The 18,946-nt window shown below is 32.8% G+C and overlaps 1 protein-coding gene and 1 pseudogene across 2 annotated transcripts; one reads left to right on the forward strand and one right to left on the reverse strand.

The window, feature by feature from the left end:
* Positions 1 to 7,338: 7,338 nt before the first annotated feature.
* LOC112326114 (uncharacterized) lies at positions 7,339 to 14,138 on the reverse strand (annotated as a pseudogene).
* A 1,895-nt stretch (positions 14,139 to 16,033) lies between these two features.
* LOC7485500 (transcription factor bHLH35) lies at positions 16,034 to 18,298 on the forward strand. 2 transcript variants are annotated; one of them, XM_024603484.2, is made up of 5 exons: positions 16,034 to 16,251; positions 16,368 to 16,533; positions 16,772 to 17,005; positions 17,172 to 17,342; positions 17,849 to 18,298. In XM_024603484.2, exons 1-5 carry the CDS (start codon positions 16,172 to 16,174, stop codon positions 17,936 to 17,938), a joined length of 741 nt encoding a protein of 246 aa, XP_024459252.2. In that variant the 5' UTR covers positions 16,034 to 16,171; the 3' UTR covers positions 17,939 to 18,298. The 2 variants fall into 2 exon arrangements, with proteins under 2 accessions (XP_024459252.2, XP_002308107.3); XM_002308071.4 differs by having other exon boundaries at positions 16,043 to 16,251; positions 16,362 to 16,533.
* Positions 18,299 to 18,946: the final 648 nt, after the last annotated feature.

Raw genomic sequence — 18,946 nt, forward strand, 5'->3', positions numbered from 1 at the left:
CCCTTAATTTTAACTTGATATCTGTCTCACAAATTACAACTTCTTTGAATTGTGTCGTGATTTTTTGGCCTGATCATTGTGTTTTTAAGGACATCAAGACAAGGAAGACGATTGGTTGTGGTACTAAAAAGGGGAGGCTCTATTATCTTGATCTCACATCATCTAGCTCAAGTGCATTGGCTCAATCATTATCAGTTACCAGTTCAACATCTACGTCTAATATTTGGTTGTGGCACAAACGATTTGGACATGTTTCATTTGGATATTTAAAGCATTTGTTTCCTGAATTATTTTTAAACACATCTCCACCATTGTTTAAATGTGAAACATGTGAATTGGCAAAGAGCCACCGTGTTCCTTTTCACCCAAGTTTGAATAGAAGTCCTTTGCCATTTACACTTATACACTCTGATGTTTGGGGACCTGCAAAAGTTCCAACTCTGAATGGATCACGTTGGTTTGTCTCATTCATAGATGATCATAGTCGGATGACTTGGGTATGTCTGATGAAAACCAAACAGGCTGTGTGCTCACTTTTTAAGCAGTTTTATTCAATGGTTGCTACCCAGTATAAAACTTCAATTCAGGTCCTGCGCACTGATAATGGTGGGGAGTTTGTCAATCATGAGATGAAGCAATTCTTACAGTGTCAGGGCATAATCCATCAAACTACATGCCCTTATTCCCCCCAACAGAATGGGGTTGCAGAAAGAAAAAACAGACATCTCCTGGAAATGGTTCGAGCCACACTATTTGAAGCCAATATGCCCCTTCATTACTGGGGTGAGTCACTTACAACTGCATCATATATAATAAACCGTATCCCATCCCGCAGCTTAGACTTCCATACACCATTTGATACATTAAACCATAGTTTGTCCTCACCACTCATACCAAACCTGCCCCCAAAAGTCTTTGGCTGCACTGCCTTTGTACACATACCAAAACATACCCGCCATAAACTTCAACCATGTGCTCTTCGATGTGTCTTTGTTGGATATGGTCTTCATCAGAAAGGATATCGGTGTTTCCATCCACCCACTCAAAAATTGTATGTCACAATGGATGTAAAATTCCATGAGCACCAGATGTACTTTCCTGCAACAGAGACTACAAATCAGGGGGAGGAAAGTTTTAACATACAGTCTCTTAGCCATCAAACTGAGAACATAAGTCACTCTTTACCTGAACCTGAAACACCAGAACAGGAACCAGTAGAACCAGAACATATGGATGCAGTAATTGAGCCAACAACACTTGAGCTTCAACCATGTGATCAACCTAATATAGCTGAAGCAACTGTACCACAACAACAATCATCTCCACTTGATGCTTCTATTCCTCATGAGTCACCATTAACTGATGAATCACAGGTAAACCTTGAACCTCCACTCCGCATACTTCCTAACCGTATCACAAGAGGAATTCCTAGAGTTAGCTATGAACCTGTTCGTACTTCTACCCCTAAATACCCACTAAATAATTATGTATCTTACCATAGGCTATCAAAGGCATGTGAATCATTTGCAAATCAATTGTCTACTGTACATGTTCCTAATAGTGTGCAGGAAGCTATCAAGGATCCTAGGTGGAAAAATGCAATGAATGAAGAAATGAAATCTCTCCAAAGAAATGCAACATGGGAGGTGATCGACTTACCTGCTGGAAAAAAACCTGTGGGATGTCGATGGATTTTTTCAGTCAAATACAAAGCTGATGGTGATATTGAGAGGTTTAAAGCACGACTTGTGGCCAAGGGGTACAGTCAAACGTATGGGATTGATTATGCAGAAACGTTTGCACCAGTGGCTAAAATAAACACAGTCCGTATTCTCTTGTCATTAGCTGCAAATTTTGACTGGCCACTACATCAATTTGATGTAAAGAATGCATTCCTGCACGGGAATCTCCAAGAAGAAGTATACATGGAGCTGCCTCCAGGATGTCAGTTACAGGTTGAAGGAAGCAAACAAGTTTGTAAACTGCGAAAATCATTGTATGGATTAAAGCAATCACCAAGAGCTTGGTTCGGCAGATTTACAAACTCAATGAAGGCATTTGGATATCAACAGAGTAGTTCTGACCACACCCTATTCATAAAGCATAAGGAAGGGAAGCTCACAATATTGATTATATATGTTGACGATATGATTGTGACAGGAAATGACTGTTGAAAAGGAATCCCTGCAAACTTATCTCTCTCGAGAATTTGAAATGAAAGATCTTGGACCTTTAAAGTACTTTCTGGGAATTGAGGTACTGAGATCTAGACATGGTATACTCTTGTCACAACGGAAATACACAATTGATTTGCTTAATGAAGTTAGCATGTTAGCCTGCAAACCAAGTGACACACCTGCTGCTGAAAATGTCAAGTTGAGTGCACACTCAAATCAGATTCCTGCAAATAAAGAACAATATCAGAGGCTGGTAGGACGATTGATGTATCTTACACATACTAGACCCGACTTAGCATACTCACTTAGTGTTGTTAGCAGGTATATGCACTCTCCAAGTGAAGAACATATGAAGGCAGTAATGCGTATTTTACAATATTTAAAGTCTTCTCCAGGTAAAGGAATTATGTTCACTAAAGGAGACACTTTGAATATTGAAGGCTATACCGATGCAGATTGGGCAGGCTCAATTGATGATAGACGTTCCACTGCAGGATACTTGACATTTGTTGGGGGAAATCTGGTTACATGGCGAAGCAAAAAACAGGGAGTTGTCGCTAGATCTAGTGCGGAAGCAGAGTACAGAGGTATGGCTAAAGGTGTATGTGAGCTGCTATGGATTAAAAATTTGTTACAGGAACTCAAGATTTCATCAACATTTCCTATGAAGTTATACTGTGATAACAAGGCTGCATGTGACATAGCTCACAATCCTGTTCAGCATGACCGAACAAAGCATGTAGAGATTGACAGACACTTTATTAAAGAACAACTGGAAGCGAAGATAATTGCCGTTCCTCATGTTCGATCTCAAGATCAACTGGCTGATATTCTCACCAAGGCAGTATCAAGTAAAGCCTTTCACCAAGTATTGGACAAGTTAGGCATGAAAAATATCCATGCACCAACTTGAGGGGGAGTGTAGCAGATTGTAATTATCTCTGATTGTAATTATCTTCTAAAGAGTTGTGATTAGAACTCTTAGTTGTTCAGTTATATTCCATGTCTATCACTGTCCATATGTATCTCCTATTCTGTAGGAAGAAACCGGTACAAGGGACTATAAAGAAGCCTTGTACTTCTTGTATTGAAAACTTGAATGAATAACGTGAACCTCATTACTGAATTCTATAGTTGCTGAAGACAGCACTGCTGCTGCTGGGAAGGGAAGATTAATGCTGCTGATTTCGGCCGGGACGGTGAAGACTCCACTGTTGCCGTTACTGGAAGTGATCAAACCCTGCTGCTGCTACTGAGGAGCTGTTGTCTTGAATTCGGACTGTGTAGAAGGAGAGCTGCTGACGGGGTGGTTTATAGACTGAGCATAGGAGAACGGGTGCAGTGGCGATGGTTACACTCGTTGCAGGCCTGCTGATTTGGTACCGGGCTAGAAGAGAAGAAAGTGAAGATGGGGAATTCTTCCCCTATATATGTTCTGTTCTTGCAAACCGGGGAAGAAGAAAAAAAAAAAGACCGAGGGGGGGCCGGCGGCTGCTAGTATAGGTTTAGCATCTCATCTTTCTCCTGCCTTTTAAAATATTTTCGTCTCTTCCTTTATTTTTTTTATTTTCCTTTTAATTATTTTTATCATTATCCCCATATCTTCTAGTTGCTTGGAGAAGGGTCAAAAACTTTATGATTATTTTGATTCCTCTTTCCTTCCATGATTATCATTTTACTCACGAATATTTTTTAATATTTTGTTTTTTTTTTTTTTTTTTGCTTTGTTTTGTTTTTTCAATATCTTAATTTTTGAAAATTCGTTAACATGAATATGATAAGCTCAAGCATAAAAAAATTATAAATGGCTGCAATTTGGTCGAATTACATTGACAATGCATTTTATAGAAATGTATATAATAAATGAATAAAAATAATCTCATTGAGAAACAGCTACCTACATAATAAATACAACAACAAAGTCTCATGGAGAGACTACTAGTCTCATCATGAGGCAATCACCCTCAATATAAAATAAAATGACATAGTTTCATTAAAAAAAAAAAAAACAATTACCATCAAGATCAAAATAAAATAACATAATCTCGTCAAAAAGATTATTACCCTCGAAATCAAAGTAAAAAAGATCTCAACAAGAGACGACCACCCTCAACAAGAAATAAAATAACATAATCTCATCTAAAAAACGACTACTCTCGTAATCAAAATAAAATGGTTCATCATCAAGAGGTGATCAACCTTAAGAGGAAAAAAAATGACATACTCTTGCGAAAAAGTGATTGCCTTTGAAATGAAAATAAAATGTTCTCATCAAAAGATTTTTTGATGATCATCCTTAATAGAAATTAAAATGGTATAATCACATCAAGAAGCTGACTACGTTGAAGTAAAAATAAAATGGTCTCATCTAAAGACGACCATCTCAACATGAAATAAAATAGTCTTGATTATAGAGGTTAATTTGAATTATCTAGTTATGGGATTCTCCTGTGAACCTCTTTATTTACGAGGCTAGAACCTTTTAACATTGAAGCTTGAAATCAACTTATGATACGGATAGAAATATCCTGATGGCAAGGCTTTAATTACCTGATGACATGGCTTGAAATCTTCCTAATAACATGGCTGACTTCCTAATGACAGAGTTGAATCTCTCGATTGTAGAGCTTGATCTTCTAATTTTATAGCCGATTCCTGCTGGCAAGACCAAATCTCTTGATTGCAGGGATAATTTCCTAATGGTAAAGTTGATTCCTGATCGCAGGGCTTGAACCTTTTAATTGTAGGGTTGAACTTTCTGATGGAAGAGCTTGCACTTTCTTGTTGACAAGGCTGAACTTTGTAATTACAGGGCTTGAGCTCTCCTAATTAATGCCAAGGCTTAAACTTCATGACTGCAGGGCTAAACTTTCTTATGGCACGACTTGCATTTATTTTTTGTTATAGGGCTTGAAATTCCTAAGAACGGGGTTGAACGTCTTAATTGATTGCATGGCTTAAAATCTCCTAAGGACATGTTTGAACTAAAGATTTTCTTTCTTAGAATTATATTCAAGAAAATTTTATCAGTAAGATAATTTATGAAAGTTCAAATTGATAAAAGCTTTCACCAACTTAAATTACTTTTGAAAATAAGCATTTTACAAAGCGTTTAGCTTAAGAATATCATTAATATAAAAGGTATAACAATCGTAACAACTTATTCTAATTTTATTTGGGGAGCATACCTTTTAAAGTCAATGGAGAAATGTAAATTGCACATTTTGAAAGCTCAATCTTTCTTTTTATTTCATTACGGTTTGTCTTCTAGTGTCCTCCATTTTTTACCACTAGGTATGGTTTACCAATCACGTTAACTTAGCCTGCATTAGCTCTTCTTGTTATTACCCCCCAAGTGTTGTATGAGGATATATGTTCATTATTGTTGTTATTTAATTTTGGGTTTTCATATAAAAAAATAGAAAAAATACAAAAAATATATATTTGGAAGAAATCCAAAAAATAATAGGAGCGAGAAAATAATGCTGAATGCCTATAAATGGCTAGGAATTGGTTGAGGAGGTTCAAAAATATAAGAATTGAAATTTGATAGTATATTTTTTACTGATGAGAGCCTTGTTGACAAGGAAAATTCAATTTGAGGAAGAAAAGTCCAAAATCAGATATTTATAGACCCAATTAAATTTTATCAAGGGTTTAATTGAGTTTATAGAGGGTTTGATTGAAACAAAAATTGATTTTTAAGTCAATTTAGGCTTTTATTGGAAGAAATTAAATTTTTAGGGTCCAATTATAATTTTAAAGAGTTGATTTGGTCAAATCAGGGGCTTAATTGCATAATTATTAAAGTTTGATGGCCAATTATAGACTTAATTAAAACAATCCGAAATCAAGAACCAAACCGGAAAAGACGCTAAAATCAAGGGATCCAATTACAATTTTCCGGGGGGCTTGATTACAACAATGCAACAAATTCAATGACCAAATCAGAAGTATCCATTTGAATTTTAAAACGGCGCCGTTTCTTGGAGCACTATTCATTGTCTTCTTAAAAGCAAACGGCTGGGCAGTAAAGGCAGGGGAGGCATTTTAGCAGCGACAGGGGAGCCGTCTCAATCAGGAGGCACTTCTCGCGGCTGACATCCCTCGCCACCGTGATGCACGCCGGCCGTTACCAAGAAACGCCTGCATCCTCTGGCTATAAAAGCCAGAGGAGGAACCGAAAGAAAGGAAGAAAAAAAGGAGACAGAGGAAAAAACAGGAGGAGAGGAAGCAGTGTTGGTGGAACAGCCCTTCCACACTGTCATCTTCGTCTGCAACTGCAAGCAGCAGGTTCCAGCAACCAGGGTGATTCTCTTTTCTTTAAGAACAGAGGCAAAGAGAAGATGAGGGGGATAGAACCAGAGGAAACAGTGGGCACATAAGGAGAACAGAGACAAGCAGAAAAAGAAGAACCACGCAGAAAAAAGACCACTGACAACAGGTATCACCATCGTCTTCATTCCTTCATCTCAAAGAGCCGGGACAACAGGGTCGAGAGCCACACTTGGGGGGACAGAGAGAGACAGAGGGGAGAGACAGCACAGGAGAGAAAGGGAGGGAATACAGAGGAGAAAGAGAGAGAGTACAGGGGAGAAAAGAGTAGAAAAGGAAAAGAGCAGAGAAAAAATAAATAAGAAAAAAACCAGCGTTGATCGTCTTCATCACCAGTCACCACCGATCCTGCGCAGAAATTTCATCGCCATCGTCTTTGTCTGTCTCAGTTACCAGAACCAGTCACCATCGATCCTGCGCAGAAGTTTCATCGCCATCGTCTCAGGGGCGGAGGTAGGATTATTTAATAGGGGGGCCAAAATAATATAAAAAGATATTTTTTTTTAATTTACTATACATAAATTGTAAAAATAAAAAAAAACTGCATGATTTAGTTTTATTCAAAGAAGTAACTACAAACATATGACGATCTTTATATAAGATAAGAAGTTTAAAGCAATACCAAATTGAGTCAAAGCTATGAAGTTAATGTCATCTTCATAATGTATTCATCACTTTAATTTTGTTGATCTTTGTACCTATCAAATATAAATATACAAAATAAATAAGAAACATTAGTTAAAGCGATGCATTATTTATGTTTGATAAAACTTTGAAATAAAGTAAAAAATAATAAAGAATGATTCTTACATATTTAATTTAATTGTGCTCGTCGTTCTTTCATGGAGTAGAAATCATCGATTATCATATCAATTGTGAATCTTTCAGCAATTTCTTTTTCTATATAGACAATCAAATAATTTGCAAGAAAATCATCCTCCATCCGATTGCGAAGTCTTGTTTTAACAATCTTCATCGCTGAAAAAGCTCGTTCAGTTGTTGTTGTCGAAACAGGAAGAGTCAAAATAAGCCGAATCAACCTGTCAATGAGTGGATAAATTGTTGATTTTTCTGTTTCAACTAATCCTTGACATAAATCAGCAATCGATGACATATTCTTTAACTTTGGATGATTGGGCACATCAAGCTCATAATGCTGCAACTGAAATCTCAAATGAGTTTTTTCTTGGTCAGAAAAGTCTTCAGGATAGAACTTGTCAACAAGTAAGCATATATCTTCAACACTGAATAATTTATAGTTATTTTTAGGATCTAAAGCTGCGCTCAACTTAAGAAGCTCAATCGTCTGCTCATTGAATCTATTATTTAGCTCTTGCAACTGTTGATCAATGATAGCTGTAAATATATCAACTCGGTAGTGATGCTCAACTGTTATTGATTTGTTTTACGGCGAGATCGTCCCACACTAGAAAAACAAGCATCCATATCAGGAACTTCAATGTCGTGATGCTTACAAAATGATGTTACTTCTTCTAAAAGAGTTTCCCAGCCATCATCTCTTAACTTCTGAATTAAAGTCTTTGTGGTAGTCACCAAATGCATAGCATTTAAAATGTCTTGAGATTTCTGTTGCAAAGCTTGGCAAAGCACATCAGTAATTCCCATAACATTCTTCATTATATGCAAGATGAATGCAAAATCAAATGACATTAGCAACTTAAATGAAAAAGCTGCATCACCACGTTGAGAATAAGTAGATCCATCTAAAGCGATGTTTTCAAGAACCAAGCAAGTTGCCCCATACATTTTTATCAAACTGCAAATGGATTTGAAGTGCGAACTCCATCTGCTATCTCCAGGTCGTTGCAAACCACCTACTTGATTAACTCCTTTACCCGTTTCAATCTCACCAATATCAACTAAATGTTCAATTGTAGCTGCTTGAAAAGCCCGTAATTCATCATTACGCTTGCAAGAAGCACTAACAATGTTAATAATAAAAATCAAGTTCTGAAAAAAAGTGTGAACATCAGATATTTCTCTAGCTGCAGCAATAAGAGCCAATTGTAATTGATGAGCTAAGCAATGTACATAATATGCACAAGGGCAATCATTAATGAATAAAGCTTGCAATCCATTCCACTCTCCACGCATATTACTAGCACCATCATACCCTTGGCCCCTAATATTTTGAACATCAAGATTGTGATGAGATAAAACAAAGGAAATCTCTTTCTTAAGAGTTGAAGCAGTTGTATCTTTGACATGAACTATATCCAAAAATCGTTCTCGTATAAATCCACTTCTATCAACAAACCTAATAACAAGGGCCATTTGCTCTCTTCTGGATTCATCTCGAGCTTCATCAACAATTAAGCAAAATCTTGCATCACCAATCTCATGACGAATTGAAGACTGAACATTTCTAGCAAAGACATGCAAAATTTCCTTTTGAATTTGATGCGAGGTGTATTTAGCATTTTGTGGAGCATTATCCAAAACAAGAGCACCTACTTGTTCATTATATGATGCTAAAAGTTCCAACATTTCAAGAAAATTACCTCGATTTTTTGATTCTGGACGTTCATCATGTCCTCTAAAAGCACATGCTTGAAATGTGAGCCAACGAACAATATCTATTGAAGCTTTAATACGCAATCGATTATTCGTCTCTGTCTGTCTCAGTTACCAGGTAAGCTTAATACATTCTCTTCACGTTACATTTGTTCTTTCATTTGGTGTTTTACTGTTCAAGTGAATTATAATTCACTTGAACATTGAGCATGCACGCGTGAGCTTCCCAGCCGGGTCACTGGCTTGGGCCAGTGACCCGGTTAAGCCTGCTGGGTCCAGCCCATCCACATGGGCCAAGCTGGACCCAGCCCAAAAAAAAAAAAAATCTGTGATTTCCCCGCGTATTTTTCTACTGAATTTTGCTTAGTATTGGTTTGTATTGTTATACCGTAAAGATACAAATCTAATATTAAAATATCCAGTTTTCGTCAAAACATTGAAAAATATAAAAAAAATTATTTTTGTTTTCAAGCATACGACCAAGTATCTCAAAAAAAATATATCATATTTTCATATAACAAAAAATCAAAAAATAGGTATTAGCATGTATTTTAGCTTTAATAACCAGTTTATTAAAGCCACGAGAACTAGAGAATATTTCAAAAATTCTAAAAAAAAAAATTATTTTGTTTTCTTTTAATATTAAGGATTACGAGCTTATACGTAAGACGTATTCTCAATATTAAAAAAAATTTCTTTGGTTGACATAGAACGGTTAGGTTTTACCCGATGAGATAAGAATCTCCTTACCGAGGAGGACTTTTCTTAAACCATAAACAGATCAACAACTAGAAAACACGACAAGATTTTAGATTTTATCAAACAATAAAACAATGCAGCTTACCTTAGGTATGACGTATTTGGAATGCTAATACCTTTTTTTTACGCAATCAATCCCCGTGCCCAATTTTTGAGACTAGTTAGGGTTCCTAGTGACCAAAATACTAGGTGGTGACTCTCATTCCTGCTTTTCATAGATAAAAAACAAGAATTCTTTGTCTTTTTATTTTTCTCTATTTTTTCCAGGATACCAACATTTATGATTTGAAGATGGATTCGATTGTCGCGACCCCATACACGTGCGCGACAATCACTATGAAAAATCATCCTTGATTATGGTCTTCACAATAAAATGAGACCCCTCTCGCTAATCTAGTTGTATTCACCCTTCTAGTAACCAAAATCGGATGAGTACAGAGTCTATTAATACGTATATTTTATTATTATTTTCAGTTCATGAAAAAGTACAATAAAACTTAATTATATAATAAAATAGTACTATTTTATTATTTATTAATTAAATAAACTAAAATGATTGAAATTCAAACCGAAACTACCTATTATACAATTGCTTGTGTTGGATAAGCATTTTTTGAGCAACATAAATCTTAAGCAACAAGATATTCATAATTTTTTAATTAGATGATAAAAATATCAGATTATACACATTAATTGATATTCTCTCTCATATGATCTTAAAAACTCATTATTCATATTAATTTAGTACATTTAAAGATGATAAATTCCGCTATTATTATACTTTCTTGATTAACAATTCTACTTCTTGGAGTTATGAAATTAGAAAGACTAAACAAAACAGGCAAAAGAATAGAGATGACAATAAATTAAGTCTCGGTAAGTGTCTGTTTGTTGCTTAAATAAAGGTTTAAAAAAAAGATTATTTTTTATGTTTTTGTATTATTTTGATTTCAAAAATAAATTTTAAAAAATAAAAAAAATATATTATTTTTAAACAAAAAAAATACATTAAAAAACTACGGATTCCACAGCCAGAAACAACCCTAAAAAAAACACCTACTGCCTTGCATGTATTAAAATAATATATTTTTATTTTCTTAAAATTATTTTTAACATAAACACATTACAATTATCTAAAAACACAAAAAAAAAATATTAATTTGAAACAAATAAAAAAATAATATATATATATATATATATATATATATATATTTGAAACATAAAATCAAAGAGGACGGCGGCAAACCATGAATAATCAACTACCAAAACCGCAGCAGCAAGCAGCACATGCTAAGGCTATCAAAACTTTGACTGAAGATTGCCCAATGCGAAGAAGGAAGAGCCGGCAGCAGCCCAGGTTGAAAGTGTAGAAGAAACACAGATTGCAGCATTAAATACACACTGAGAATTAACATGATACCGCCGGAGCTCACAGGGAAATAATCAACTACCAAAACCGCAGCAGCAAGCAGCACATGCTAAGGCTATCAGAACATTGACTGAAGATTGCCCAATGCGAAGAAGGAAGAGCCAGCAGCAGCCTAGGTTGAAAGTGTAGAAGAAACACAGATTGCAGCATTAAATACACACTGAGAATTAACATGATACCGCCGGAGCTCACAGGGAAAAACAGCAGGCGTTCGGGATGCATGTTGTTGACAAATATCGGTCGACAAGTATCTGTCATCTTGGAAATTTTCTGTCCTCGAAGAAAAATGTCGACAAATATCTGTTTCGAACAAACTGTCACTGTAGTCATAGCAACTGCTTCGGAGAACACGACAAGCAATCCATCGTCTGAAGACACTGTAGAAATTTCACAATATGGACGCTGTGGCCGGCCCGTGAGCCATCAATTTATTAATAACATGTGGCTAAATTAAAATACTAACTAGAGGTTTGTTTTAAAAATATATTCTTAAAACATGTAGCTAAATTAAAAATGGATCCTTGATTAAAATTCATTAAAATTAATTTTTTTAAAACACTAGCTAGAGGTTTGTTTTTTATATATATAAATATATTTTCTCGCAAAACATTTTTTTTGTAAAATGAGTCAGTTTTTATAAAAATAAAATAGCTATTTTTCATTGAAAAATGTAGAATATAGGTAATACTAAAAGAGACAAATATTGATGACAATGATTATAATATTGGTAGTAAATGTGGTCGGATGGCCGTCGTCATGGATATGGTTGTGCATGGTACGTAGTTATATTTTTACAGAGAAGTTCTTCATCAAAAAATAAGAAAATATATTAATATTATTATTATCTTTCATTAAAAAAGATCTAAAGAATAATTTATAATAGTTATATTATTTATATTTGTGACAATTTCACTGTGAAATATATTTTTATATCTTTCTAATTAAATAGTATAGTAAACGTACTTATTAACTCCAAGAAAAGAAATGTTTTATATTAAATTTATCCTTTAAAAAAATATAAAGTTAACAAAATAAAAAAAAAACATAAAAAATAATGTTTTATAATGATAAATATGCTTGCATATAAAATAAAAATATTGTATTATTCATCATTTTATTTCCTTTTCATTTGAAAAATTTATTATAAAAAACATAAAATATGTTCTCAAAGTGATTGAGATTTTTTAAACTGGTACTTTGAATGAGTTTAACTAGATTTTGTTTATCAGTTCTTTATCATAAAAATTAATTGGGTTGATAGGTTGTCAGATTTTCTATCCAATTAATCAATTAACTACGTCCTACTCTCTCTAAAACTAGCGACAAAATAATCTATGTTGATATATTTAATTATCAAGCAAGAATCTCGAGCAAGTACGTAACAAGATATATTTAATTATCTAAGAAATGAAGCACATGACAAAATCAATAAATCATAAAGATATTTATAAGAGTGAAATACTATAAAATAAAAATTGATGGATTATGTTACATCCTAAAATAAGAGTATTTATTGTTGTATAAAAACTTATCAAAAAACAAGAAATTTATGTCATTAAAAATAAAAAATTATACTTGGTAAAATATTGTTACCATGCAATAAACAAATAATTAGATATCAAATCAAAGAAATTATGCAATGAAATTAATAAATTTAGTAACCAAATAAGCAAAATAAGTAATAGTGATAGCAAATCATGAAAAAAATATTTAATTAGCTATACTTTTATATTATTAATTATCAAATAATTTATAACTATAATTTCTTAAATTACTATTTTTTTTGTGACAAAAAAGATGAGAGGCTTGAACTTGTGGTCATGTGTTCCATAAGAACAAATAACACTATTATTATAATAATATTAATAACAATAACAATTAATTATTAATTGGTATTATTATTTAATTATAAACCATTATATGTTTCTTTTAAATTCATTTTATGCATGTCATTAACTATCCAAGTTGTTTTTTAGTTTATTCACAAGTTATTTATTATTGATGGATATTCGTAGAGTTAGTGTTTGAACCTAAACAGCGAGTCTGCCACTTGATAATTTTATTTATTTATTTATTTGTATTTTTTTACCCTTTTTTTTATCATTTTAAAAATAAAAAGTTGAGTAGAATACTATATGTCGATTAATCATTAAAATTCAAGTTTACTCAAAACATGACGATAACTTAATGAAAATTAATTCATTGACTCATTATTGAATTTTTTTTAAAGTTAAAAATATATGATAGGACTATGTCAATCTTTAAAAGATAAGATACATGTTAACCTAACTGTTAAAATACAAGTTTTATATATAAAAAAAATATAACACTAACTTGATGAAAACTTGTCAACATTGTTTTTTTTTTAAAATAAAAATTTACACACACATAAATACATAAAAAGATTAAAGCATAGGTTTACAGAATAAAACTAACATTAACATGAAACCAATAAAAATCAGTGAATAGTAACCTATTTTTTCACCACCTTTAGACCAAATATGTCCCCTGTCCGACCGACCTTCCTCCACCGCCATGAGGTGCCAACAATGCGAGGAAACCGCCACCAACAGTTCAGCAATGGCAGGACTGTTGGTGTCCCAACCCAACCAAAACACAAAGTCCCAGACCTTATCTCCACACGAAGATCATTATCCTGGGAAGATAAGGATCAAAATTCCCGCAAGAAAGCCTCTAAAAAGACAGAAAAAAAGAAGCAAAAGCCAGAAAAAGAGAGAATTAACCTAAAAAACCAAAACCATAAAATAGAAAAAAAAAGAAAAGACGACAGAGCAGAAGGGAAGCCAAAAGAAGAGAGTGGAATCCCAGCTTCTTCCCAGAATTCCAGTAACGAGCACCAGCAGGGTCTTCGTCCAGAACGCCAGCACCAGATAAGTCGACATTGTTTCCCCCTCATTTACATTTAATTACCTGGTGACTGTAGCACGCGTGCGTGAACAGTTCACACATGCCTACAGAGCAAAGAAAAGGAAGAACCAGCAGGGTTACTAGCTTGGGCCTAAAATCGGGTTGGTCCTGATAGATCCAGCTCAGTCTGTACAACTTTATTAGATCCAGCTCAATTTAAAAGAAGAAAAGGGGTTGAAACCGGGCTGGGTCTATGCCTTAAGCCCACAATCTCCTTTGGGCTAAGGGTGTGCATGGCAAAACACACCCTTATGCTATTTCCCATTTATTTCATTTTTTATGTTGAAATTTAGCTAACCGAGCCTTTTTAAATATAACAAAATTTCAAAAAAAATGGGGAACCCTTTTTGATTTATTTGGGGTCCCTCGCACTATTTTTGTTGACTTTACTATATATTTGGTTCATAGACTTTTACTATGAAATACAAATCTGATATACAATACATGTTTGTTTTTTTAAAAAAAAGAAAAAAAATAATAATAGTTTTTTTTTCAATCCAAATTTTACAGATTTATTCACTAGCATCAGAGTCAAGAATATTATACTTTTTGGGCTACTTCATATTTACCAACACTAAAATTAAAAATATTTATAGTCAAATACCATATATAAAATTTCCCATGGTATTTTTGTAAATCAAGACATGATATTGTTTGAAATTTGGGGTTGTTACAAGGTTAGAATGATTTATTTTTAATTTGTTTATATATATTTTATATAGATTAAATATTTATTTTGTATAATATCTAGTGTGTGCAGTCTTATATAATATTTTTTTATTTTATCTTATTCAATAAATTTTATGTGTGTATTGATTTACATTACAAATTGATTTTAATAAATAAGTTTATTAAACACAACCAAGTAAATAATTCGTGTTATGATATTAAATATCTTGATCTATGTTTGTCTTTTACTTTTTTTAATTATGTTTTTATTTATTGTTAATGACTTTTTTTTCATTTATTTACATAATGGTTTGTAATTTATTTAATTAGGTGGGTACATAAGTTTTTCGATTTACTTTTATATTTTTTTTATGTAAAAAACACGTTGAAAAATTCTACATATTATCATGTATTGGTATTTTTAATTTAATCCTTATTCTTATAATTTTTTATTTTTTATTTCACTCTTCAATCCATGTTGATAGTGTATTGTTTTTCTCTCTCTCTCATTTTGGTTCCTTTCTTTCTTTTTTCTTTCTTAAATTTTCATTTTTTATTAATGTCTTTTTTATGTTTTTTTTTAAATAATTTTTAAATTTATGCTTTAATTAATACTTCTTCTTTGTTATTTTTTTCTTAGGATTTTTTTAAATAGTTTTTTTTAAATTATATTAGGTGTGTTTAAATTTTTAAAAGGTTAGTGTGATTCATCTGTAATTTGTTTTATATATTTTATATAAATTAAATATTTATTTTTTATATTTTTAATATGTGTAGCCTTATATATTATTTTTCCTTTTATTTTATTTGATAGATTTTATGTGTGCATTAATTTCTATTATAAATTGAATTTAAACAAAAAAAAAACTCATTAAACATAACTAGATAGATGAAATATTTTTTTTTACTTTATGATAAAAGGTTTTTTACCTTATTATCACTATCATTTATATATATATATATATATATATTGTTCTTTTTTGTTTTTTCAAATATGATTGAAATAAAATCAGTTTAATTAATTAATTGGAATTGTAACTCAAATTATTGAATTTGTTTTATAAAAAGAATATGTTTTCAACGCACAATATTTTATTAAGAAAATAATACAGATATACAGTAGTAGCGCGGGCAACAATACAGTAAACGAACTATTCATAGCCCATTTCAAAAGTCGTTGGCCTTCTGAGAAACGACAGAGCAATTATTGACAGCGACACCTCACTCTTCTGCATAAAATCCAACAACATCTGCATCATCCAGAAGGCAAAACCCACTTCATCTCAAACAATAATCTTTCGATTTTTCTCTCTCCCCGTCTGTCACACAGCCCCAATCCATGGAAATTATTGAACATATTGGAGAGTGCGAAAATTCCTGGGAAACTAACTGGTTTTGGAATGAAGAGCTTAATTTTAGGTACCCCTTCTTATATATTTGCATTCGATGACAAAACTTTTGTTTTATTATATAATTTGTATTGTTCATCCATGTCCAAAGTTTTCAACTGAAAAAATTATTTTAATTAGACACAGTTGGGCAACGAATCAGCAATTTAATCTCGGGAGCAATGATTCAAGCGCGACGGATGGAACCACTTCAACAATATTCTCTAAAAATATTGTTTCAGAGAGGAGCAGGAGGAAGAATCTCAGTGACAAGCTCTTAGCACTTAGAGAAGCTGTCCCCAAAATCAGCAAGGTAACCCGTCGATGTAATATTTATTAATCAATAATATTAAAGTTTATTTTTTTTGTTGGATTTTAAAATTTAATTCTTAATATTCTTTCTAGTAACCCCACTAATTAATACAAGTCATACACATTGTAAATTAATTTTAAGCAACATTTATTAATTAGCAATGCTAATGCTTATCATTTTGTTTTCGGGTTTGAAAATTTTTTTATGTTGTTTTCATTTTTGGGTTGAACATATTTAGATGGACAAGGCTTCTATAATCAAAGATGCTATTGATTACATCCAAGATTTGCAAGAACAAGAGAAGGGACTCCAAGCTGAGATAATGGAACTTGAATCGAATAGATTGAAGGAAGATCTTGGTTATGACTTTGATCAAGAGCTACCAGTCTTGTTAAGATCCAAGAGAACAAGATATGACCAAATTTATGATCACAGGATGGCCAGAAATACTTGTCCCATTCAAGTTCATGAAGTAAGTCGATCTCTGCTTTTAGTCTGGTATGATATAGTCAGTTTTTAAGTAGTGGAGATGTCTCACTACCAGTAAAATTATAATAAAAAAGGGTACCTGTCGCAACATATATCAGATGATTAATTAATTATGTTACTTATGGTATGTTTTGTGATGTGTTTTTCAGTTTAGTGTTACTTCGATGGGAGGGAAAAATCTGTTCGTGAGCTTGACATGTAATAGAACAACAGATGCTATGAGTAGAATTTGTGAGGTTTTTGAATCTTTGAAGCTGAAAATTATCACAGCAAATATCACAACTCTCTCAGAATTGGTCAAGAAGACAGTCTTGATAGAGGTCAGCCTCTTTTCTTGTTCCTCCTTTCCATTATTCCATTCCAAGTGACACAAATGCAAATCCAAACAGCTGTTCAGATATGAAATTGCAACAGCTTACACTTTTGAGCCAGAAGTGTTTTTTTAGAATAGCTACATGATTTAACATTATATAGTGACAAATTTTAGTTGATAATAAAGGTAAAGAATTTTGTCAGTTTTAAGGGTTTCCAATAATTTAAGGTAAAGGATTTTAGTTGAAAATCATGATTTAAAGAATATTTTTTCCCCACAAAGGTAGAAAAGTTATCAAGGGTTACCGATATTATAAAATGATAAAGGAGCTTTTTCTTAGAAAGTAAAAGGGGGGGCCACTGCTCTAGGGAATAGCTATTCATACAAAAGAAAATTGATAGAATTTGTTTCAAGAAAAAAATTAGAGCTCAAAAAATGCTGCCAAAAAGCCATGCACCTAGTAAAATTTGGTCGTCATCATCATGAAAGTTAACTACGATATTTGTCTTGCAGGTAGATGAAGAAGAGAAAGAGCATGTAAAGATAAAAATTGAAAGAGCCTTTTCAGTTCTAAGATCCACACATGGTACCAGGATGATGTAACTAATGGGAAATCGAAGCACAATTTCATTCTGTCTTGCCTTTTTAATAACATTTTCTTGGTCCTCTTTTGATATTGCAAAATAATTGGTTGGCAGTTGTAATCTCTGTTTAAGGAGGAGTTTTGGAATTATAGTGTCTCCAGAACTCTCTCTCTCTCTCTCTCTCTCTCTCTCTATGAAATGAGTTCCTTCTTGATCACAAGCAACCTGACTATGAAGCATAATTGTTAGCTATAGTTGAAGCTCTAGAATTATCTTCGAGAGAGAAGATTTGTGATTTTATGGCATAGCTGTGATTTACTCAGATAAGTTTCTAGTGATTTGGTGCTCAAATAAAGATGCTGGGGGATTCTTATCTCTATATATGTTGTTTTTATTATGGCTGAATTTAGGGATTATGCTTTTAGGTTTTAGGTGTTTTATTCCTGAGTCAGAAGAGCATGGAATTCAAGCTGATCAGAAAAACATACCTCAAGTGTCGACTTCCCTAATAGTAACATAACACCCTTGAGTTTTGCTCTGAATAAGGGCTGCATGAGGACAATGCGACCTCCTAGTCTTGTTTTGTTTCATTTGTAAAAATTGGTTTACTGCAAACTGGTCTTTGTTTTTCTCACCTATATTTGTGGCGTATTAATGTTAATTTTACTTATATAAAAAAAATGTTGAAGGGAGAAATAAAAAAAAATATTTGAGTCAACCCGGGTTAACTCGCTAATCTTGTGATCATAAACATAAGATTGGGATAGAAAGAAAATTAAAAAAAAAAACATGAAGACAATTCCCAATTTATCAAATATAAAAAAAAAAATTGAAAAAAAAAGATAAAAAAAAAACAGCAAAGTCAAGTTTGTGTAACATCTTAAGCTGCTTTTAGGTTGAGTAACAATTCAAGTTTGTGTCAATAATACTAACAGGAGAACTCTTGTTAGGTTCGGTTCGGTTCTCCTATACATGTTAGGAACAGAACACTATCAATCATGTATTAATATTGTTTATCATTAACTAT

The sequence above is a fragment of the Populus trichocarpa genome, chromosome 6 (assembly GCF_000002775.5).
Source record: "Populus trichocarpa isolate Nisqually-1 chromosome 6, P.trichocarpa_v4.1, whole genome shotgun sequence".
In the NCBI taxonomy this organism is placed as follows: Eukaryota; Viridiplantae; Streptophyta; class Magnoliopsida; order Malpighiales; family Salicaceae; genus Populus; species Populus trichocarpa.